This window comes from Myiozetetes cayanensis, unplaced genomic scaffold, assembly GCF_022539395.1.
Source record: "Myiozetetes cayanensis isolate MyiCay16 unplaced genomic scaffold, myiCay2020 scf24, whole genome shotgun sequence".
NCBI classification, from domain to species: Eukaryota; Metazoa; Chordata; class Aves; order Passeriformes; family Tyrannidae; genus Myiozetetes; species Myiozetetes cayanensis.
Genome location: NW_026087456.1, coordinates 10,344,442 through 10,368,116, shown reverse-complemented (window position 1 = coordinate 10,368,116; position 23,675 = coordinate 10,344,442). Strand labels below are relative to the sequence as shown.

The 23,675-nt window shown below is 44.7% G+C and overlaps 2 protein-coding genes and 2 long non-coding RNA genes across 4 annotated transcripts; 1 reads left to right on the top strand and 3 right to left on the bottom strand.

Moving 5' to 3' along the window:
* Positions 1 to 1,281: 1,281 nt before the first annotated feature.
* Positions 1,282 to 2,940, top strand: STBD1 (starch binding domain 1). Its single transcript, XM_050320567.1, is given in 3 exon segments — positions 1,282 to 1,565; positions 1,666 to 1,976; positions 1,978 to 2,940. Coding segments are annotated over 3 exon segments (1,065 nt in total). The 5' UTR covers positions 1,282 to 1,303; the 3' UTR covers positions 2,470 to 2,940.
* Positions 2,941 to 4,359: 1,419 nt separating this feature from the next.
* Positions 4,360 to 6,510, bottom strand: LOC126642711 (uncharacterized). Its single transcript, XR_007629509.1, has 3 exons — positions 6,404 to 6,510; positions 5,627 to 5,725; positions 4,360 to 4,675 (listed from the first exon to the last, which is right to left on the bottom strand). It is a non-coding gene; the product is annotated as an uncharacterized LOC126642711 (long non-coding RNA).
* A 5,053-nt stretch (positions 6,511 to 11,563) lies between these two features.
* CCDC158 (coiled-coil domain containing 158) lies at positions 11,564 to 15,375 on the bottom strand. The gene is made up of 5 exons (XM_050320587.1): positions 15,287 to 15,375; positions 13,516 to 13,628; positions 13,165 to 13,284; positions 12,335 to 12,532; positions 11,564 to 11,926 (listed from the first exon to the last, which is right to left on the bottom strand). Exons 4-5 carry the CDS (start codon positions 12,440 to 12,442, stop codon positions 11,564 to 11,566), a joined length of 471 nt encoding a protein of 156 aa, XP_050176544.1. The 5' UTR covers positions 12,443 to 12,532; positions 13,165 to 13,284; positions 13,516 to 13,628; positions 15,287 to 15,375.
* Positions 15,376 to 15,390: 15 nt separating this feature from the next.
* Positions 15,391 to 16,694, bottom strand: LOC126642728 (uncharacterized). Its single transcript, XR_007629517.1, has 3 exons — positions 16,500 to 16,694; positions 16,329 to 16,406; positions 15,391 to 15,709 (listed from the first exon to the last, which is right to left on the bottom strand). It is a non-coding gene; the product is annotated as an uncharacterized LOC126642728 (long non-coding RNA).
* Positions 16,695 to 23,675: the final 6,981 nt, after the last annotated feature.

The window sequence follows — 23,675 nt, the reverse complement described above, 5'->3', positions numbered from 1 at the left end:
TAAGCAAAGAAAGGAAAAATATTTAGATCATGAATTCTGTGAATCTGCACAGGACACCCTCTTCCAGATCAGCCAGGGAACCGCACCACGGAGGCTGCACACTTGTGCTTCTATAAATTCGAGTGACATTTGCTGTCCTGATAAACTGCAGTAGCGCTGCTTTAAATGACACTGAGAGATTAAGAAGTTCACACACTGGAAACAGACTTACTGGGACATCCACTTAGCCATTGTCTTTTCTAATGAGATAGTGAGTAAAATCTCATCAGCGGGCCTTAGAGATCCAGTCATGGCAACACCTTTGGTCAGATAATGGATTTAAAAAAAAGGCAGCAATCAGAACTGAGTGGAACTGCCCCCCTCAACTCCTTCCCTGGTGTTAATCTCTGGTGTTATAAACATTTTTACATGTTGTCACTCCAGAACTACCAATTCAAAAGACAAAGTCCCAAGTTGCATTTACTAAATTTCTCAGGTTCCTAGTAAGACCTACCTGTATACCCTCTTAATTTTGAAATAGTTTGACATATCACTTCAAGCGTAGTAAAGTGAAGGTAAATTAAAATGAACATAAAATACCCTCTGCGCTAATGGACTCTGAAGTCCTGGTAATCCAAAAAGCTTCCTGAGCAAAATACAGAAGCCAGGAGAGCAGGGCAATGTCAAGGAATCCAGTTGTAATCACTAGAGTACAATGCAGGAGTTACAGAATTAGTACTTGAATTCATCGCACTTCTCAGGGATAGCCAGCCTGGATTTTCATCAGCACAGGCATTAAATGTACCAACATATCAGTCACCCTCGGCACACCCGTTAGAGCATCTAAGGCCACCAGCACTGCTGGAGTTAAACCTGCTCTAGGTGACCCTGCCTTGGGCTAGACGATCTCCAGAGGTGCTTTGCAACCCTACGAATTCTGTGATTCTGTGAAACTTCATAATCTGCAGTTGCTGTAGCTCCAGTGCTTGCTTTCAGGCAAAAAAATAGCAAAGAACCTCACGCATTCAGTCCTCACCTTTTACCTGTCAGCTCCCTTCAGTTTTGCATTGGTTTAACTGGCAGCACGGCTAAGTTGTGGAGAGCCAGGAAAGAGAAAGGGGAAAAAAACGGGAGAGAAGGCAGAGAAGGGCAAAGCCCTTAAACTTTTCCCCCCGACTTTTGGAGTTTATCCCGACCCGCCTTTCCCCCGCGCGGCCCCGCCCGCCGCCGCGGCGGCGGCTCCTCCCCGGGGCCGGGGCGCTGTTTAAGGCGCTGCCGTGGGGGCGGCCCCGGTCGGGGCCCCTCTCGCTGCGAGTGCCCGGCCATGGCCCGCGACCGCGGCCCGCCCGTGGTGCGGCCGCCCGGCGCCGCCGCGCTGCCCGCCGAGCCCCGCGCCTGGGGCTGGCTGGGTGCGGGGCTCTGGCCCGCGGGGCTCCTGCCCGCGCTGCTCGTGGGGCTGCTGGCCGCCGTCCTCGCATGGTTCTGGTACGGCGGCAGCGACGGCAGAGGCGAGGCGGAGGGCGGAGAGGCGGCGGCGGCCGGCGGAGAGGGGCCCCGGCGGGCCAGCGGAGAGCCGGCGGCCACAGGTAACCGCGGAGGGGACGGGGGCGCGGCCTTCGGAGGGGCTGCGGCTTGCAGCTCCTCTGCTTAACCATCCCCGTCCTCCTCCCCGCATGTCGCTTGCAGGGGATGCCGCGGCGAGCGCGGAGCCGGTGCGGCGGGAGGTCGCGGCTGCCGTGCCCGGCGCGCCGAAGCCAGGAGAGGACCTGGCGGCTGCTCCGAGGGAGGAGATCAACCACGTCCAGAGCGGCGCAGTTTGGGGTCAACCTGTGGAGGTGGAGATCCCGAAGCAGGATGCCACCGACGCCAGGAAGCATGCAGATGATACGGCCGGCAGCCAGGCAGGGGAACCGGGAGCCCAGGTGGGACAGGCAAGTGACGGATGGTGCGTGATGAACTTGGCAGGAGCCTCTGAGGATGACTGTAAGGCCAGAAGCAGAGGAGCAGTCGAGTCAGCCAGCCGAGAGCAGGGACTTGGACCATGAAGAGTGGGAAGTTGTTTCTGAGCACCTGGTCGAGGGGGAGGCCGGCAAGGATGGCAGCGTGGAAGACTCCGACAGCAGGGAATGGGAACAAGGAGACTGCTGCGATGGGGACTTGAAAGCAAAGAGGGTTGCAGCCGTGCCCCCCATGTTCCAGAACATCCACGTGGCTTTCCGTGTGCACTACATCACACACTCCGAGGCTCAGCTCATCGGTGTCACCGGGGACCACGAGTGTCTTGGCCAGTGGCACAGCTACGTTCCTCTCAAGCGCGACAAGGACGGCTTCTGGTCAGAGTCCATCAGTCTGCCCGCAGACACCAGACTGGAGTGGAAATTTATCTTGGTGGAGAACGGGAAGGTCAGACGCTGGGAAGAATGCGGTAATAGAACCCTAGTGACTGAACACGAAGATCAGATTGTTCATCAGTGGTGGGGATACCATTAACGGGATGTTGGAAGTTGCTGATCTAGTGGCAAACCTGCCTAGATGAGTCACCGAGCCCCTAAACCTTAGCAGGGGCTCCCCTTCTTCAGTAGGAGACCCTCTCAAGTGCAGAGCTCTGGAAATCCTGTGTGGAACCTGGCCAAACCAACCTGTGAGCAGCAGATCTCTGCCATCCCCTTTAGGAAAACATTTGGCAACCTGAAAAATCAACTGCGAACACACGCTGAAGAGATCCAAGGTAGGCTGAGAAGGCACGAGCAGCATTCCGAGCGCCTGCCTGTCCAGGTAAATCTGGACCACGGACTTGAGTTTGTGTTGCTTTGATTGGGCTTATGGGATGCACCTTGGTGCCAATGGCTTGGGAAGCATGCTGGGAAGTGCGGTTACCAACACTGTAATAGGAACCTAAGTGTTTTCATTTATGTACTGTATTAAGTAAACAATAAACACTTTCAGATTGACAGCCTGGTACCAGCTGACCAGTGACGTGACTCATTTTGCTAACTCTGACCCAAGTGAGCTGCTTGATCCAAAATGTAAGTGCTAAGGAACTGCTGAAAGGCAGCCAGCACTCTTGGGAATAACAAAGGTTGAACCCCAAAATAGTTCATCCTCTACCCCCTACTGTCCAGCAAGCATATCGGCTCAAATGAAAGGCTTGGCAGACAGCTCCTCTCCTGCTGAGGGGAGAGCAAAGGTCAGATAGGACTGTCTGGGCTTAATGAATTACTTTGTCAGGGGTGGGAGCAGGCTTTAGAAAAACCCTGGAATGCTGGGATAGCTAGGGAATAGGGCTCTGGCTGCAACACAATCAGGTGGCACATTCAGCCTACTGAAGAAAAATACCACAGTATTGTTAGCATATACTTACTGAAACTTGTAATTATTTAAGACTAGGCTTTTCAGCACAAATCTGAGTTTTCAGCACAAACACTTAAGTTTTCATTTTCTCAAGTAAAGCAACCTCAAATTCATCCTCTGCGCTTGGCTTTTCTAACAATAATCTGAAGGTGACAATATACCTGATACACAGAGGTACAGCTGAAACAGAAGCTGATCTCTGAAATCACTGAAGTCAAAGCAAAACATGTAATTTCAAGGTGATTATACATCTCTTTCCCATTAATGCAAGCTCTTCAAATAGTGAGATACTGTCAACTCAAAAAGCACTGCTGCCGTTTGAGCGTATTTATACACACATTCGAGGCTTGTCTGAGGAGATTAACTGTGCTATTAGATTAAGTTATTCACTAGAAAGCCACTTAACCAACTCTAGAATAGATTCTCTAATGCAGAGATGAACATGTCAGAGACCAACCCTGAGACTTTTCTCAAACTGAGAGCAGCTTATTTTTTTTAATTAAACACCCTGCGCTTTGATCCCACAGACAACTCATAGTGCTCACCACTGTATCATCTTGCTGAATGATCAAGTGAGGTTTCTAGAGAGACCTGCACTGAACTTCTGCTACCACCCCTAAATTATTATGCTGTTCACCTCACTGTTTGCTCAGCAGGGCCTGTGCTATGTAAATTAAATAGTATTGGTATAGTGAAAGAAAGTAAGTCCAGATTTCAGTATTTCTGGAGGAGCTGATTAGTATTTTCTCCAAGTTCACAGAGGTGTTTTCTCATTACTGAACAATATATTCACTCAAGCATTGAGGTAGCCTTAAACAAAGTTGCCTTGCTGCATAAAAATAATGATGCTGGAACAGCTAATACCTGTCTAATATAATGTCCTGGCTGTGAGACTAGTGCAGCTACATGTGAGAAACAACTTGTTGTTGTCATTCCTGTGTGGCCTCAGGAGATCTCTAAGCAAATAATAAACTGTCTCGCTCACAGCTTAGCAAAGCCTGCAACCACAGAGCCCTGACAACAAACTTGTGATAAATTAAACAACTTGATTACTTTTAGGTGGAATGCAATCTGCTCCTGCCTGTGAAGCAGTTTGGTGTACAGATGCTGAGTGCTGCAGCTGGATGCTGTGCAGGCACAGCCTGAGGGGACTGGGCATAAAGCAGTTCCAAGTCTCCTGCAGAAACGCGCGTGGCACCTGGCTCGCTTGGCAAAACCCGCGCCCATCCCACATTCTCTCTGGAGTTAAACTTACTGTTTGGAGTCTCTCCACAGATTAGCCTGGCATTAGGTTTTCTCTCTTAGGGGCTGGCTGTCATCCGGGGTGTCCTCCTGTGCCATCCACCTGCGTGCCATGGAATAACAGAGTGCTGTTAGGGCTGCAGAGTCCAGGATGTGCAGCTGCTCTAAGAGTCTACGAGCCTGCTGCCTCCCTAGGCCAATTCTTTGCCTGCTGCTGGTGGCAGGGAGGAATCTCAGACTTTTCCCAACTCTACAGGTTTCCAGCAAAAGGATGTTAAGCTGCCTTTTTGCTTGGCAGATGTCTCTTCCTTTGCTCTGGCTCTCTGATGTCCCCACCTGCTCCCTGCCCTTGGCACAGGGCTGCAGCTTCTGAAACTCTTTTTAGCTTGGCTGCTTGAACACAACTGAGACTTGTGACCTTTCCCAACCTGCTGGAGGCTCTTATTCTCTACACCTGACCCTAACCCTGACCCTCTTCTTAGGAAAATTTGGGTAGATTTGTCCAATGTGTATGGCAAGCCCAGACTGTGATACACAAGCCACCTAAAACGATCCTTTCATTTTCATTGCAAATGATTCCTAGGAAAGGGAAGATGCCTTTATTTATATTTTGACTAAGCTTGCAACATGTTGCAAAAATGATCAGAAACAGTGGAAAAATAATTAGAAAATATATTTAAAAAATCACCTGGATTAAAATACTGCCAACAATAATGGAGGACGGCTTAGGAACAACTCACTAATTTCTTCTCCCCATACAAGATTCCAACTAAAACTTGATGAGTCCATTCTGCTTAAAGAAATCATGGTATAGGATGAAATTCAAACCTGTGAGGGAGGTGAGGCCCTTGCACAGGTTGCCCAGAGAAGCTGTGGCTGCCCCAGCCCTGGAAGTGTTCAAGGTCAGGGTTTTTTTTAACTTGCATGTATTTCTACTCCTCTGTACTTCCTGCTCACTTAAAAGTAAAAACTCTAAATAAGACTTAAAAAACTGGAAGAACTTTTATTATTTATCTTTAAAAAATATAACACATTTTAAACACAAGGTACCTACATGAAAGGAATGACTAACATCTTCCCTTGGAGAGCCTGTTCTCCTTTTCCTTGGATTTCTTTGTCTTCACCTCCTGAGTTCTGATCACTGGTGACGTGGCTGAAAATAGCAGCAAGAAGAGATTAGCTGAGCAGCACCTTATGTTCAAAAGATTGAGGCCTGAAGTGCAGGCACCTGAAGCTTCCAAATATCCTCCCACATGTTACGCTGTACGTATCAAGCCCTTACAAATGCAGCTTTAGTGTGCAATTCTTTATGTGTTTTATCTACATCACTTGTATGTCCCTGACACATATATACACTCGATGATGTAGGGGAATGACAACTTCCCAAATCTACACAACAAGACTTAAAAGGGTAAAGGGGAAGCCACTGGAATATGCAATAATAAATAGTGCACAGAGAAGAAGTGCCATCTCACTTGGCATCCTGCCACCTCAGGAGCTCATGGAGCTATGTTTTTGGAGTCAAGAGGACCTGGCGTCATCAGCTCGTTAAAAATTTCCCTTAACTGGACATGGCAGCCCATGAGGACACCCCCGAGCAGCTGCCACAACTGACTCGTCAACGATCTTGAGGCTTATTAGAGTTAAGGGGCACTGTGGAGTTAATCTGATTAATCTCCCAGAAGCAGGATAATGGACACGTGGGGACTGGTAGTAAAACCTGCGTGTGCTAGTAAAAGATGTAAAAGTGCTTTGGCAGGTGCTAAGAAAAGTTTCTGGAGAGTGGGGCTTTTTTTACTAAAATAGGAACGTTTTTGGTAAATTCTGGCACCTTGGTTTTCTATCTGTAACAATTCCACCAGGTCTTCCAGACTTTCCATCTTGTTCTGTAGCCTCCTTGGTGCATGCTCGCCACTTTCCATGGGCTGAGAAGCTAGGGGAAAAAATTATCATAAATAATACAATTAATAATAATAATGCAACTATCAATTATCTAAACATTCCATTTAAATCAGAGTTCACAGAAAATAAAATTTACACTAGTATTTCCAGTCAGACCCAGAACTTTACTAAACATGTTACAGGAACCACCACAATCATACAATTATTGATGTTGGGAATTCCTACAGTCTTATTTATTCCCAAACAAAGCAATTTACTAGGCCTTAAATGTAGTTGTGTGTGGAATTTATCTCCTCCCTGCTTAATACATTAATTAGATGCTACATTTTGGTCACACTTCATTTATCGCAGAATAAACCTCCTTGAAGAGAGCTGAGAGAAGGAAAGGCACTGGCAGCCAAACTCTTGGATCAGGAAATGGGACTGGATGTACCTAACTGGGGGCTGTGGCTGCACCTTCAGGAGAGCCAGCATTCCTTGCAGATGGCTGACAGTAACTACCCAAGAGATTTCCTTTAATACTCAGGTATATAAAGACAGTACCTGTAGTAGTTACTCCTCACAATAAACAAAAGAGGGATGCCAGCCTATCTCCAAAGCACAGTGGCTTAAATTCTAACAGAGAACAATAAAATATATCAGTGTCTGCAGGCAATTTCCACAGAATCGGTAATCTGAGGGCAAAAAAAACCCAGAAGGTGGCTAAGATTAGTATCTTCAAACCCTGCTGCTCAAAGCCACATCCTTATATTTCTGTTTAGGTCACTAAATCCACATCAGCACAGCTGAAAAGGTTCTGACCACCCAGTATCTGGAAGGAAATCAACAGTTTCTGCAATGGGCTGATTCCTCTCAAAAGCACATCCAAATACCCGAAAGTAGAACTCAAGAGCCTAAACTGACGTTCCAAAAACATGACAACATTATCCATGCTAATTACACAAGACTAACATGGAAGTTATCCCTTCTGGGTGTGCTGGTATCAGCCTCCCAGGAGCTGCTTTGCAACAAGATACAGATTTTGTAGTTAAGTGCAATAGAAACTTTGTAACACGTCCCAAGAAAATACACTGTGTTTGAACTATATTTTTTGGTACTATTCTGTAATGTTCCACTTTGACATCAATATGGCACAAATGCAGCCAGTGAGAACTTACCCAGGGGTGTAAAGGGCAGGGAAACATCTTGGGACTGAAGATCTGCAGGGTGTGAGCAGGGAGGATTCCTGAAAGCACAAGGAAGGATTATGCTGTTTTGGCCATGCCAGCCAGGCTCCACAGTGAGAATGCGGAGCTCTCACATGGAATCTCCAGGTCTTATACATGGAAATGAAAAGCAAACAATGTAAGTAAGTTACAGAGCTCTTTCTCAGAGGGATGAAAGCAACACCACAGCTTTGTTTTGCAATTCCCAGCAAGCTTTTAGCATTATGAATAAAGCAACACAAACAAGCTCAGGACTGAGGCTGTTAAATAAGCCTTAGAAACTGAATCTCAAATGAGTACTATAAGAAGCAGGTTACTCAGCTAAGTGAAAGCACTTCTCACTGTCCTGAAATATCCTTTTCCACCATGCTTGCAATAGCAGCCTCTCCAGCAGCAGTTTAGATTTAATCCTAGTCAAAATCCATGAATCATATTTTTCTTTGTGAAGTATCCTCATGTTCTGGATTAGAAACACGTGTTGTATGTGCTGTATTGATTTTTCAGCTTCATCATCATGTGTTTGGTAAAAAAAAAATAACTGCCTGCTTCAGCAATGAGAGAGGGGATATTTACATGAGGCAGGACAAGATGACAGGAGTTCTAAACCAAAATAAAAGCTAAAACACCAAAAAGCAAGTGCTAGAGGCAAACAGTGTAGTCACCTTCTACTTCCCTACCACCTGAAGCACTTGAGGAACCTGGCAAACAACAGAAGCTTTGGAAGCTTTCAGATTATCTCAAGCCTATATGTAAACCCAACTTTCTTGCAAAAAGACATCCTGCAGTGCTCCTGAGGCATGTGAGGAGCCAGACCCCAGTTTCAGAGGGCACTACAAGTACACAGCACAAAACAGAAATAAATCTATTACTCTTACACTGCATTGCTCAGGGTTGCTAAAGGTGATTTTCTCCCACCGTTGCCACTGAGATCCACAGAGGGAACGTCACTGCCTGAGCTTGTTAATTCTTGAAGAATCCTCTCCAGATCCTGCAATGGTTCTTCCTTCAAAATGTCGAGCTTGGAAGGCATCTGAAATAGAATCATTCAGTTACAAAGTATTTACACAGGCACTCTGATTGTCAGGTCTTAGCTCTACTCATCCAGAGGCACATGTTTTACTCTTACTTTACCCCCTTTACTCTTTGTTTTCTCATTTTTACCCTGTGCCCCCAGGGATTGCTGTACAGGACACAGACACAGTGCTGAAGACAGAGAGAGGAGCAGAGCAGGGTATTTTCCAGACACCCATTCCTGTAACAGCTGAGTTGTCTGCAGATAGAAACCCCTTTATTGTCACAGCCACCACGCAGATGAAGTGCAAGATTATCCTTATTTTACTGATCAACACCTGAGGCAAAGGCCTGGTTCAAAGAGCCCTTTCTTTCTGTAAAAACTGGATTTTTCAGACTACCCAGCACTTTGCATGTTCAAAGCACTGCTCCCACTGACCTTTGCTCCACCTGGGGATGGAACTGGCTGCAAACATTTTGCTACCCTATTTTCATTAGGGGGAAAAAAAACCACAAAAGTACTTTCCAATGGCAACACACTGGTTTCAGCTGGGCTTATGTGGAGAACAAACCCTCAGCTTCATAATGGGTCAAAGTGATACTGGGTCAGACCAAACCCACCCTTCCCACACTCCAGCTAAGGAACCAGACTATCACCCAGGTCTGTCTCAAGTGTTGGAGCTGCTTCCCTTTGTACAGGAACTAATGATGCAGGAACCAAGAAGATTAAAGCAGACTTTAATTCCAGTGCTTCTACAACCTGTTAGGTGCTCACCGTGGTACTGCATTAAAAATCACTCCTTTTTCCTTCTTTACCCTGAGAAGTATAAAATGATTAACTCAAAGAAAAGAGAGTGGGAGAGCCTGATGCTGCAGAGATTTCACAGAAGCAACTATCCTTTGTTCCTTGATGTAAATGTTTACTACCACATCAGAAAGCAAACTAGAAAATACTACTGGAAAATGTCTGTACTAACTTGTAATCTCCAGCAAATTCTGAGGTAAAAACTAAAGAAAACACCTGGTGGAGATAGATCAGGTCCCTTCTGGAGACTTTTACAATATTTATACAAAAAATTGCAAAAGATTATTTTTTTGGCATAAGAGATTTGAGTTGATGTTTCTGTAACGAAAAATCAGAACACCACCAGAATTTAATTTAAATCTAAATGCAGATGTACAAAAATGAAGGACAAGGAAGTGGATAAAACTGGTCAAAATCAGTGAAGGCCAGTGTGCAGAAAGATTTAAACATCAATCAGATGATTAAGTTTATCAAAAACTATGTACAAGTCTATTTTCACTGTCAAATGTCAGTGATTTACAGCAGGCAGAGTACTAGCAAAGAAAAAGAGTGAAAACCAACGTAAATAGTTTATAAATGTTATTTGTGATAGTAATAAAATAAACTCCTAGCACAATCCATAGGATTTTTTAATTGTCTGGTTGGTTTTTACACCAAAACAAACTACCTGAATGGCCGTGACATACAAGGAGCTTCAGAAAGTGATTTCATCTTTGGTGTTAAGAATTCACTCTTGGACACTGCAACCTGATGCTCTCCCATTCAGAATTTCCACGATATTTTCACTCTTTGGAACATGCTGCTTTCCTGTGCAGGTTCCCATCCTGAGGAAGTGCTCACCTGAGGGGCAGGGAAGGTGGCAGGACAGCATGGTGCAGGTGGGACAGAGGCACAACATGCCACAGTTTTCCTGAAGCTGATGAGTAGCCTGACCCTGCAGCTCCTGTGGAAAAACAGAGGTTCCCCACAGAATTTGACCACAGAAGGTTAAAGAGATCCACTACTGCTCTTAAATAACACTCAGCACAAAGGGGTCAAGTTCCCATTCTGTGATTTGCTAGATCTTTTTTCCTCTCTGGAGCCATGCAGTTTTAAGTATTTTTGCTCAGGGTACTGAGATGGGCCATAAAGATTGTATTCCCACCCTCCTGTGCCAGAATCCCACACCATGACACAGCTCCCTGAAGGAACCCGACCACCCCATGCTGGCAGGAAATCTCCTGCTGTACCAGCAGCCATATTTGGATTCAGGGAACAAGCTGCTCTTTTATTTTTAACACCAGCCCAAATTAGCAGCTGTGGGAGCTGAGCTGGGGCTCCCTACCTGCAAGGCCAGCTAGGTTGCTCCTACCAGCCCAGAGTTCATCCGTGAGCTGATCTTTTTCCCGTTTCACATCTCTAAGTGCCTGGAGCCTCTCTGTGCATGTGTTAACCAGCTGAACTTTTTCCAGCTCCAGCTCGCTCAGTCTGGCCTCCACTTCCCATATTCTGGCTTCTTTTTCATCCTTTACAACCTGCTTACACAGGAAACAACAGTATGTGTACTGTACATAATTAGATCAAATAACCACAAAAGATGTGTAGACACCATTACTTTAAATCTCACTTTGGGGCAAGAAATTGAAACAGAGTAAAACAGACATTACTTGTGTGAAAATTGCTAATGTAGGCAAATAGGGGGCAACAGACTCAGATGCGATGGTTTTACAGCATGTTACACCTTACCAGGTGGAGGATATGAAAACAATTTGCATCCTCTTGTAGCAGTTCATTCCCAATGCTCAACTCCCTCCTCATATTGTTCCTCTCTGCCCACTAACTTAGTGCTTTAGGATTCCAGATACGTTGCCCAAACCTCTTCAAAACCCCAGTGTCAGCCCATTAAGGCAGAGATTTAAAACCAGAAAAGACATACTGCCTTAAGAGCCATAAATACAGCACCATCTGCACACCTGGAGCTCTTCTACTTCAAGTTTCCAGTCATTTATTTCTTGTCTAAGCTTGGATTTCTCAACTTCCATTGCCCCAGCAGCCTGACTGTGCCTGGCCCGTGATCTGGGTCATGTTATCAATTTGCTTTTGGAAGATCTGATTCTTTCCTTCTCCAACACCTGCAGTTTCGGTGTCTCACACCCGACTGCACCTTGTGTAAGCAGCCCTCTTCCTTCTTTAGATGCTGGAGCTCCTGCATCCTGCTGCCAAGCTGGGAGTGCAGCTCCTTGAGTTCCTGGCTGGTAACCCCAAGGGCTCTCTCCTTCTCCTGCACAAAGGCTGTCAGACCTGACACTGTTTTTCCAGCAGCCTTCAACTCCATCTGTTTGGCTGCAAGGTCATCCTCAACTTTATGGAGCGTTTCCTTGGTTGCCTCCAGCTGGACACTCAAAGAGGAGACTGTTCCAATGCTTTCATTTTTTTCCTTAATTGCAGCCATCTGAAGAATAACAATACCAGGATCAACCAAGACATTTGTTTACTTAAGAATGTCCTATAGTTCATCTTTACTCATAATGCAAAGCAGGTTATCTAATTACAGCTCATTTTTGAGGGGCTGAAGTCTGGAGAGAAGGGGAATGAATGTAAAGCGAGTGTCTAGGAATCATCTTTGTCAGAAGGAATTCTGACATGGCACTGCGTTATAAACACAAACTTCATGATATTTTCATTAAATATCACACAAAGTAAAGCACTATAGAGGCCTCTAATTTACTAATCACTCTTGCAGACATGCTCACTACCCAAAATACCACCTTCAACAGCTTGTTTGGTACGTCTGGCAGCCCCACACTTACTGGAAGTTTCCAGAATGTCCTTTCGGAGGTTTATAGCCAAAATCACCAACCTGGCACTCCATTTGCCTGTGACACTCCGTCCTCATTTCCTCCACTGCCTCTTCCATGCTCTGCAGCTGCTGGTTTTTGTTGTCCAGCTGTCTCCTGAGCTGGTCCATGGTGATGCTGTTTTCTGTGGTCTGATCCCAAAATCGCTTTTTCTGCTCTTTTTCCAGGCTTAGTTCTATCTCTTTTTTATGAAGCTTAATCTGTGAGAAATCAAAGTCATCTCCCTCCTAAACAAATTTAAGATTCTTTTGTTCTCTTAACGTTAGCAGCATTCAACGGCCCAGTCACACACTGGAATAGGAACCGCTGCAGGGGTTTCCACTTGGCAAGAGGAGGAAGGTTGGCTAAACCAGTCTGACATCTCCTCCACTTTTCCTTCCAAATTTGTATATTTCAACTGCATATATTGCTGCTGTAATTATTTTGAAGCATGTAACACCTCAATGCTGAAACCTTTCATGTTATTTGTATATATGCCCAAATCAGTATAAGCTACATAAGGAAAGAAAATGATGCCGTGTCAACACCAAATGCAAACCAGCAAAGCAGTAAATGTGAGGTTAAAGTGAAAGTTGCTCAGCATCTTTAATGAGATTTGCATAGGATTCTGTGATTTTTGAATTTAGGACAAAGTTAATCTTAATTCTGGATGTCCTGCATTGCTAATGGAAAAAGCCTCTGGGCCTTTCAGAGCTAATTCAAATTTCTAGTTAAAAATAATCCTCAAACTTAATTATAAGGGGAAAAAAGCCAAGATGCAAACGTGAACACCAGCAGTAAGGACAGACTTTAAGAAAGCAAAACTTTTTTCAGTGCAATCACTTGTTTTTACCAATGACTGATGAATCTGGTCCCTCAGATTTCCAGATTCTTGGTCACATTGATCCTGTTCTGCGTGAGCTTCTGCTGGCTCAGAGCGAGCTAGGTGCAACTGCTTCTCGAGGTCTTTGATCTGGAAAAAGACAAATATCCATTAAGAATTATCTTAATGTATTCTGTTTTAAGCAGTACAGTGGATTTATTCTGGTTTTCTATCAGGTTCTACTTGAAACAAGTCCAAACGTCTTCTTTTTAGCTCAGCAGAGCCCTTGTCAAAAGACTTCCCTGGTGTATGTGCAGCATTTGAGATACCCAGATACCCAGTTTCACTGGCACTAACACCACCACACAAATCCATACACACCTGGTTTTCATACTTCCTCTTCACTTCCTCTGATTTGGAACGGAGATGAGAAACTGTGGATTCCAGGTGGCTGACTTGATGGGTGCACTGACTTTGGGGTTCTTGCTTGTTCTCTGAGGAAAGTTTGAGGTGGAGAAATTAGGAACTGTAAGAACCATGAAAGGAAAAGCAGCCCCAGCCTCCTGATTGTCAAAATGGCTGGTTTGCCTCTCCTCTATTTTGCCTGGGTTTGTGGGTTTTTCTGTTTGGTTTTTTCCCCCCTTTTTTCTTCGTTTCACAATTTATGCAAGAAGTGCTTGACATAAACAAAACCACAGAGAAGCCAAAAGCATAGGGCAGCGAGCAGAGAGTACAAGCAGCATAACCCTTCTCCCAAATTAAGGCTACTCCTAACATTTTGTACACCACAATCACAAACCAGACAACGATCTCTCTCCATCGGGCTCTGGGTGCTATTTGCAAGCTGCAGGCACTGTCAGCTTTACCAGCCAGTGCTGCCCCCTCCTGCTCGTGTTCACTTCCCAGCTGCTCGCTCCTCTTCCAAAAAGAAAATACCGGTTACTAATTTTCATCTCTGTAAACAGTAACTTCTTTCAGTAGCCGGCAATGCAATAATTTTGATGTTCTGCTATTAAGTATCGTGTTGTCAATCCTGTTACTTTGAAGAGGTTAATGTATAACACCCTTTGGATAACAGGACAAATTAAGCCTTCTAAAACAAGGAAGGACAAAGCTCTAAGTGAAGTCAGGCAGAAAAAAAGCCAATTTAATCACCAAAATTATTACTTTCAATCTTTTAACGGTGGAACTTTTTATGTCCCAACAAATTCTACGCATTCAACTAAGTTACCAATCACACTTAGAAAAGTAAGGTGTAGAGACTCTTCCAAAATAGTATTTTTGAGGCAGTAAATAAACCAGGGAATTGTCAGCATGGAAGGAAAAAGCAGCAAAAGTCATGAGCAAATAAATATCTGGATGGAACAATTACTGAAACAAAAACATTGCTTGCTACCCCCTAGCGGTGAGGTGACACTTCAGTCTGATTCATCACTCTGAGTGAATCAGTAAATCAAAAAACACCACCCCTGTTCTCAGCTAGCCATTAATTTTCAAACTCATTGATGGCCCTTCTTTAAGGGAAACTTTCGAATATTAGACATACAACTGCATACCAAAAAAATCGCTAAGACCAATCCTTCTGGGTGAAAAAAAAAAAAAATCACCCTAAGCAGTAAAATCTCTGAATTTTCACAGGTATAACTTGTTTCTCCCCCTTTTTCAAGCCTTCTGCTTTGTTTTGTCAGGATGAACTCAGAAGCAGGTTTATGCAGTGCCACCTGCCCAGGGTGTTTACAGACAGAAAATTTCTTTTACAAAAAAACTTTTAGACTTGGATGGTTTGATTTTTGCGGAGCGTGATTGTTACTAACAGCCCCTGGAGGACAAGTCTGTCAACTTTTTACCTCGGGGAAAAAGAAGAATAAAAAAAAAAAAAAAAAAAGAAAGAAGAGTAAAAGAAGAGGAGGGGAAAAGAGGGAGAAAAAAAGAGATGCAATAGACGTGAAATAGACGAGAAAAAGACAGGAAAGTAAACAAGAAGAAGAAAACAAGTAGGGAAAAAATAAAGAAAAAGTCTATTATTCGGTGTCAGCTTTGAGACGAATGCACCGAGAGCCTGCCAGGACCCCTCGCCTGCGCCCGCCCGCCTGCCCGCCGCGCGCACAGCGGGACCGCCGGCGCGCCCTCAGTCCTCCATGACACCCCTCACCTCCGCTCCTGCGGGGTCGCGCCTCCGCAGGGCGCTGCTGCCGACAACTCCCGCCGAGAAGAGAACCGCCTCGCCTCTCCCTCCCGCCTTCTCCCCCCCGGGAAGAGGCCATCCCGAGCTGGCCACCCGCTCCTCCGGGAGCCGCCCGCTTCATCCCAGCGTGGCACGGGGAAGCGGTGGCGCCGAGCCCCTCAGTGCCCAAAATGGCCGCTCCTCCCTCATGCGGTGGGCACCATGTTGTGGTTTGGGATTCCAAGTGTTTTAATGATGCCGTTTGAGACGGGAGATAAAAATCCCCTCACGCCGGGGCAGGGAAGTGCCTGGGTCATCTTCCTCGTGATATTTGGCCGGCAAGGTGGCACATTTTGTGGGGGTGACCGTGAGCTGACGGAAGGCAGATATTGGGGTGAAGAGGCTCCCTACCTACAGAGAACAGGTCAGAGGGCAAAAGCAAAAGATTAAAAAGCAAATTCTCCAAAATCCGGTTCAGAAATAAAAACTGAAGTATTTTTATTTTTACACCAATCTCTTCAGAGATTACATATTTTTGGGTTCCCAAAAGTGACTGCCTGGTTAGTGTTTTCAGGGTGAGGGAGCAGGTGCAGAGTCAAGAGGTAATTCCTTTATTTCAGCAAAGGAAATTACGTGTCTGTCTGTCCCATTTGGGATTTTGATTTCTGGAATGAACATACAGGAAGCTGACCCTCTTTTCAGGTTATTCTAAAGAACAGCCAACACCTTCTCCCAGATATGAGTTTTCTGGAGCAGGTGTATGAACTGGGCCCACAACAAAATCCTCAGGGAGCTGGAGAGGTTATGTCTGAGCAAACTCAGGAGACAGACAGGTATATTTATACATTTAAATACCTCACTAGAAGAAAAACACATAACCGTTCCTCCAGGATAACACACCATTTTAATTTACAAGAGAGGGAATCAATTCACCCGGTGCTAAAAGACACACCAAACTAGAAGAGTAGTTTTATGTGGCCTATTTCAGACTGAGTAAAGAAAAGTAAGAATTAACCAGCTGAAAACAGACCTCAGGTCCCCATTCTTGCTACACTGGTATCCCGAGTGGAGAACAGCTCGAGGAAGGGCTTTTTGACGCACCACCCTCCTATCCAAAGAGGAAAGAGGCAAATGAGTTTATAGGTAAATTTGCTTTACAATATCCAGCAGTCTGAGGTGTAAACAAAGCATGAAAACTCACCTGGGAGGGGGCCAGCCCCTACCGCGGGCAGGCAATGCTGAGGGGTTTTTTTTCTCCTGTGTTTTGGATGGTGCACTCAAGTTTAGTTCCTGGCTGTAGGGCTGTCAAAGGGAGGGGCACACTGATCACTGTGCGTTCGATCCTACCTTTGCCGTGCTGTGAGCTGGGAATCCAACTTCCCAAGCGCCGCTGAGAGCCACCTGCTCCTCACCCCTACCCCTCTGCCCCACTACGTAGCCCTGGGAACAGACTCCTCCCCCAGGCACCGATCATGTGCATGAGCGACCCCAATAAACCCCGCCTTCACGGTTTGATTTGTCCCCGAAGTGTCATTCAAAGTCCGGCTTCAGCGGGAAATTTGATACCTTTTCCCCATCAGGGCCATGGCAAGGTGCTTTCTGCACATCACCACCTGTCCGGGTGCAGGTGAATTTTTTTGTCCCATATTTCCCGGGAGTCCTGATCTGGAGCACCCGAGTCTCTTTGCTACTTCCCCCTGAAACAGCAGTTACAACCTGGGGACAGAGTACCTCTCTTAGGATCAAATTCCTGAATAACTTTCCTCCCGTTTGGGAATACTTCTGAGAATAAAAAATGTGAAATCACCACAGTTTTGCCATCGAGATGCAAATATAGACTTCTTCTGTTTAAATAATCCACTCTCCCCAGAGAGAGGACTATGAGGTGTGCAGAGGGGATAGAGCTTCAGAGGGAGGGATTGGAGTAATTTATGCCAGCAGAAACTCTACTGAAATACCTGGCCCATACCCATCAGCCGTTTCAGAATTGGTTAAAGGCCTTAATAATGGCTTGAACTGTTTAGTAAATCATCCTGTTTGGGGTGGGAAGGTTGTAGGGTTGTGATGTTGTACTGTGATGGCCCTTGTTTTGATCCCTGGTTCCTGATTCAAACACTATTTTCAGTAGGGTGATGGCATCAGATGCAGAGAGGAAACCAGTTGTGAGTTGATGCCCTAAATTCACCTCCTTCAGTTGTGACAGTACTTGTGCTCTTCTTAGAGGGATGCATCTGTTCCTCACCTTGGTTAGTTGCTTTGCAGTTTGCTTTGAGGAACTGAGGGACCCAGAGCTGAAGGGTTTTGTGCTGGAGGCAATATTACGTGGAGAGACTCTCTTATGTTCTCCAAAGAAAATCTTTCCTTTTCAGACTTCAAAGGCAAGTGCCTTTTCTAACACAGAAATGGATGTGGATTCACTGATTTCGCAGCTTACCCCTGTTTCTCAGCTTTGTTCTTTCACTCTCAGATCTCTCTCTTTCCTTTTCTCTGTCTGATTTTTCATACTTTTATCTGAGGCCTGTTCAGGAAAACAAGCTTATTCTGTGGTCTGAATTTCTTTTTTTAGATGCCAGAGTGACATTCTCCAGAGCTGAGGAAATGCATATCTCAGAGTCAGCTCAAGCTGACGGGAGGTAAGTATAGGAAAGCCATATTTTCTATTTATTAATTTCTATTTTTTTTTTAATATATTAAACCTTCAGGGGAATTGTTATCCCAAGAGAGAACGATTCACCTCTGAAGGGATCCTGACTGACCCAGGAGAGTTGTGCCTTCTGACACTTCTGTTCTGTTCCGTCCTCCTGCAGATTTAGGTGAATGGCTTCAGGACTCCAGGGCAGAGGAAGAAGCTGGGCCCACTGGTGCCTTAAGGCTGTGTATTATTTAAAACTCCTGAAGCTCCTCAGCTTACACAGAGCCCTGTCGAGAAGAAAAAGCAAGGAAAAAGAAGCAATTCTTTCCCTTTTGAGCCTTTTCATGCTGCCTGTATGACCGTGAGCCAGTCACACCTTGGCTGTGTTTGTGAAAGGTAAGAGGACTCACATTATTTTAAAAAACTCCTCTTTAAAGATAAATTGTGAATTTGCTTCCTCTGAACTTACCACATACAGCTAAGCAGCAGGTAGATTTAAACTAAGCCTAATGTTTAATTCCCCTGACAAAAAGGCAGTAAGAGATGTGTACAAAATTTAGGAGTTGAATTTCCTGTCTTTGATTTCTGGGTTTACTTTTAATCTGACTTAATGACTTGCCAGCTCAGGGACCCAGGAAAGAACAGAAACACCACTCTGAATACTCAGGAAAGAATCTGCTCCATTTTTGAACGGAAAAGCATAGCAAACTATTGACTAATGAAATGTTTGCATTTAGGTCGATCAACTTAAACTGTAACAATTTCTGGTTTTAGCAGAAGGGGGCAGTGTTGCTTCACTGAACTTCATTCGCAAAAGAAACACTATTCGAAGGCATATAGGAAAAGTCAGAGCAACTGACAGCAAGGCGGCAGTGCCTTTATTGATGATACACGCACTCTGTGCATTGTGAACTCTGAAGAGTGAAATCAGTGGTAATTTCTCTTGCTTTAGCAGTGTGATGCTTGATGAGGGAAAGGGTTCTGACATGGCTATTCCAAATTCATTTTCCCTTACACTGCAACGGTGCAAAATTGCAATTCAAATACATTATTCACTATTCTGTGTGGAAATCGCTTTTCTGAGCCCAGAAATCGCTTTTCTGTTGCCCCTCAACAGAAAGTATCTCAGCTCTGTCCTTGGAGGAACTCCTAAAACCATTACTTTCATGTAGCAAACAATGCTAAGGTACTCAAGCTATTCGAGCTTCTTGGCAGAGGCAAGATTAAAAAAAAAAAAAAAAAGGTTTGTATTTAATACTTTGAATTGTTTGTTAAGGGAGTGACAATTTTGCTTTAATTGTGTTCAGCACTGAAATTTGTTTCTTGAAAGGGGAGAAAATTACGTGCTTGCTGTGGTGGTAAGTTTAATGGAGGTCTTGGCATAAATGATGTTGGATTCAGCAGCTGAACTTAATCACAATGCTGGAGTAGAAGAAAAACTGTACCTCAGAAATATTTTGATAGCTGTTAATCATCAGGCACACAGGACTGACTGTGTCAGCTCTTAGTGGAAATCTGGTGTCTGCAGACAGGTGTAGTGACCAACGTAGTGTATGGGAAATAGATGTAATCCGAAGAACCTTGGCTTGTTAACGAGCTGGTGTGTTATTCCACAGCCTTAACTAGTCCTGCTGGCTATGGATAGGAGGAGGTACAGCCCCAGGAGAGCTCCCAGAGCCCTCGCCTGTCTCTGGAATGGCTGTGGAGGGGATGGAAATGAATTGCTCTTTGTGGTGCCTTGGAATGAGGGTTTTTACAGTGAAACCTTAGGAGTGTAAGACCACAGAAATCTGATTTGAGTCAGGCTAAAGGGTGAGTTCTGGATAATAGCAATCCGTGAGCCTGACCAGGATGTGAGGCTAATGAAAACTCAGCCTCTGGGAGGGAAGCGGAGGGGACAAAGCTCAGTATAAGCAAGGATTGAGGATCATCTACCATGAAAAATAAAGCGAGGGGCCTCTTTCCTGCATTCCTCTTCATGGCTATTGGGAATGAGAGCTGGGACATGTGGGGCAAATCGAAGGCTCTGGGAACCTGTAGCATCTTAAAGGGAATGGGAATGGGGCGGCATGAACAAATGCAAAGATTCCTGGTTTAAAATCCCAGCTTCAAAGCTTTTCTCCTTGCAGTTCTTTCGGGTTTGGTTAACACAAGATCTCTACAGCCAGAAGGAGAAATAATGCACATCCCAGGCACTGTAAGATCAAAAGTGCCTGTAAGATCAGGCACTGTAAGATCAAAAGTGCCTTAAAGGCAGAGGCACTACTATGTGTTTCCTCAGCCATGCCAGCAGGAAAGGGAGTGGGCTCTGGATTCCTCTCTCTATTGTTCTGTTCCATGTCCAGTTAAAGTCAGGAAAGGTTTTGAACACCTTCAGTGATATACGTTACACAGTCAGATGCCTAAGCCTATGTGCATATATGCAAGAACAGATGCACACACGTGGATATGTTCTATGGAGGAGTCAACTGCCTACATTAATAAAAGTATCCCAAGTTCTTTGTGTTATTTCTTATTCCATATTTTGGGAAAGCATTGACCTTTTCTGACAATGTAAATGAGGAAAAGAAATATGTCCATGGAAGTTGCTGGGCTCCATGTGGAGGAAAAGCACTTTATGAGAGCAGAATTATTAGCAGTGCTCCACTGAGCTGATTTGGAACAGGTCCATTGTGTTTTCAGCAACTGGCAGTTTGGATTGTTACAATTCCTTGGCAAATACAATAGAAAGATGGTGGTTTCCGGGGGCATAATAAAAGGGTGAGCCCCAGCTTTGCACACTGCATTTTATAATTGCATGCTTGGTGTGCACAATTGGGCAGCGCTGCCTTACTTGCCTTAATCCATCTCTCTCTCTCTCTCCCCCTCACTTCCTCACCCTCCCTCAGAGCAGCAGTAGCTGCTGCAGCTCTGGCAGCTCATCCAGGGAGAGCACTGAACATTAAAAGAGTTCAGTTTTCATCTTAATGTTTTTCCCAAAGGATTCATTCCACCTGCTTCTCCGGTTTTCCCGATAGCCTTTTTTCCCCCTTTTTAATCCAATAAGTATGGAGTTATTTCACATTTTAAATCCCTCTAAAGGGTTTTAGGAATGGACTTTCTCTCTCCTCCTCCCCCAGCCTGGTTTTTTTTTTTTTCTTTTTGACAAGTCAGAAAATTGTGAAGTAAGCGAACAGAGTAACTGAGAGCTGGAGAGGGAGAAGACGCTTCCATTCTTTTAGTGCAGTGGGCTGAGGCAAAAAGGCCATTGTAATGGTAAACCGCAGGCAGAAAGGAAGAAAAGACTGATAATCAATCACAAATGAAGCATTCGTTTGGATTTTGGCAATTTGCTGCCCAGGGGCTTTTAAATCTATAAACTTTTTTTTGGTCTTTTTTTTTTCTTTCTTTTTTTTCTCCCCCCCACATCTTTAAAAGCACAAGTTTGATCTACTGAAGACAGGAAGAGAAACCTTTACGGGGCTGTCATGCCCAGAGTACCTGGCAATGGGGAAAGCGCGGTGCTGAAGTGCCAGTAAAACGTCGCAATCCTGAGGGAGAAGCAGCGTGCTGCAATGTGGATGGGAATGGTTTTAGCCCATCACCTTGGACTCTAGCTCTGAAGAAAAACTCTCCATCTCAGACTGCTCTTGTTTCGCGCATTCAGGGATGACTTGTGGTGGGGCTTCTGGGGAGTTTAATTTGCAGCTCGGTCGTTCTGTGCTTGCCTGAGTGGGTTTTGCGTTTGCCTGAGTATGTGATGAGGACAGATGAGGATGTTAGACAATATTAACACCAGCATATCATCTTCAGAGTGCAGCATTACCCACAAAGGAAGATACATCTACCTGGAGGCGCTGCTGCACGGAGGCGCTCCATGGGGATTCACGCTGAAAGGAGGGCTGGAGCACGGCGAGCCATTAATCATCTCAAAGGTACCCTTCTGAGTTTCCATGTGGGGAATTTTCCAGCTTAGGAGCAGTGCCCGGTTACAGGGCAAGAGCTGTAAAAGTTAACACTGAAATGTTATATTTGACACTGTATTTGGCTTGGTTTTTACAAGTGTTGAGCACCTATTCAAGCCAGCAGGTTTGCTCCGGAGCTGCATGTTTGAGAAACACAGGAGAGCTCTCGGCGTTGTTTAACTGCCCAAGGGCAGGTTCTGTCCAACGAGAAGTATCTTTGCTTCCAGAAATTGCCTGAATTTATTTCACTGCTATGAATGGGAGGGAGTAGGGGACTCTTACGAGGTGATCTTGTGTCATGAAATCATGGTCAGTAATCCATCCCCACCACTCCTGAAGTGAGAAGAAAGTGAGTGTTTTACATCACGTCAGCTAATTAAAAGTGTCCCTGTGAAACAGTATTGTAAATACTTGGACCTGTCGGGTAAGTGTATGTATTTATGCTCTGTTAGTGGTTTTGCTCACCCCGCATACTCTCTACTTACTAAATACCTATTAAGTATGGTACACCTCCAAGATTTTTATTATTTAATTATTGAGTATTGCCAACAGGCAGCTGGTAGCATAGCTCACAAGGATATTTTGAGGGGAAAAAAAATGAGGGAAGGAATTCCTCATTCTTATCAGAACTAATCTACTTCAGTACCCAGGTACCTTAAGCTGCAGATGCTGAAGACAATGGATTTTCAAAAGCCTCAAATCAAATCTAGGAATATCTAAAGTCTGTTTGACCTGTGGCCCTTAAACTGTTCCAAAACCAGGATTTATATAACTCTGAAGTTTTACCTCCAGTGGGTCATAACCATATTTGCCTTGTGTCATCTGTGTGGTGCTTTCTAGTTTCAAATCCAATAGCAACTCCCTGTGCAAACACATTCCTATGAAGAACTGTCAGTCACTGAAATAAATTAGTTGTGATTAGTGCATTTACATGTTGAAAGTAAAAACAGAGGACTTCCATAAAAATCCTTTCATCATAAGGGGGTTTTAGAAATTTCACATAATATCTTTCTTGCAGCGCCTTCTTGGAGAGAGTTTGGCATAGCCACAGGCAGCAAAATGGCATTATAATTTTCATTTTATAAACATAAGGGACTAAACCAGGCTGTTCACTGTTACTGGTAGTGTCCTGCAGTTGTGAGGAAAGTTTCTTTTGGTTTAGACATTCCTCTGTGATGTAAAAAGCACCACGATCCCCCCCTCCTTTTTTTTTTAATTGGGGGCAGGGAGTCGGAGAGGACGAGAGATGGCTCTGGCTGCTGAACATTAATTAATCTATGGGATTTGGTTTCCACAACAACCAGGCCCCTTAATGTCAAACATGCCTGGAGTGTGCATAGTGCCACTGGGAGCTGTATGACTTGTGCCTGCCTTTCCTGAAACAACACTATAAAACTGGGCTGGGGGTTTTTTTGGTTGCATTTTCCTTTTTTTTCCTTGTAGTCCCTGCTTGGTTTGTGCTATCAGTGTCAGCATTTCAGTGTTTCATTCATGCATGGGTGATGCAGAGCTGGAGAATGGCTGCATGTGAAAGCTGTGCTCTCTGGAATTCAGGCAGCTCCAGTTTCCTGGTTTCCAGTTTCAGCTGAGAAATTCCTCTTGTGCTTGCATTCACTATGTGCTCTTCAGAATTAATTGCATATTAGTCATTTAGCTAATTCTGTATTCTTCACCTGATTGTACTGGGAAGTAATGAGGAACGGTGGGGAAAAGATAAATTGCATTATGTTACCAGTTAAATTCTATACAAGACTGCTTAGAGAACCATAGAATGTTTTGGGTTGAAAGGAACCACTAAAGA

Excerpts from the sequence above, each read along its gene's own strand:
- CCDC158 (XM_050320587.1), bottom strand. The coding sequence starts at position 12,442 with ATGGACCAGCTCAGGAGACAGCTGGACAACAAAAACCAGCAGCTGCAG. Across the intron at positions 11,927-12,334 it reads ACAGGCAAATGGAGTGCCAG|ATGGCTGCAATTAAGGAAAA; the intron begins GTTGGTGATTTT and ends GTTATTCTTCAG.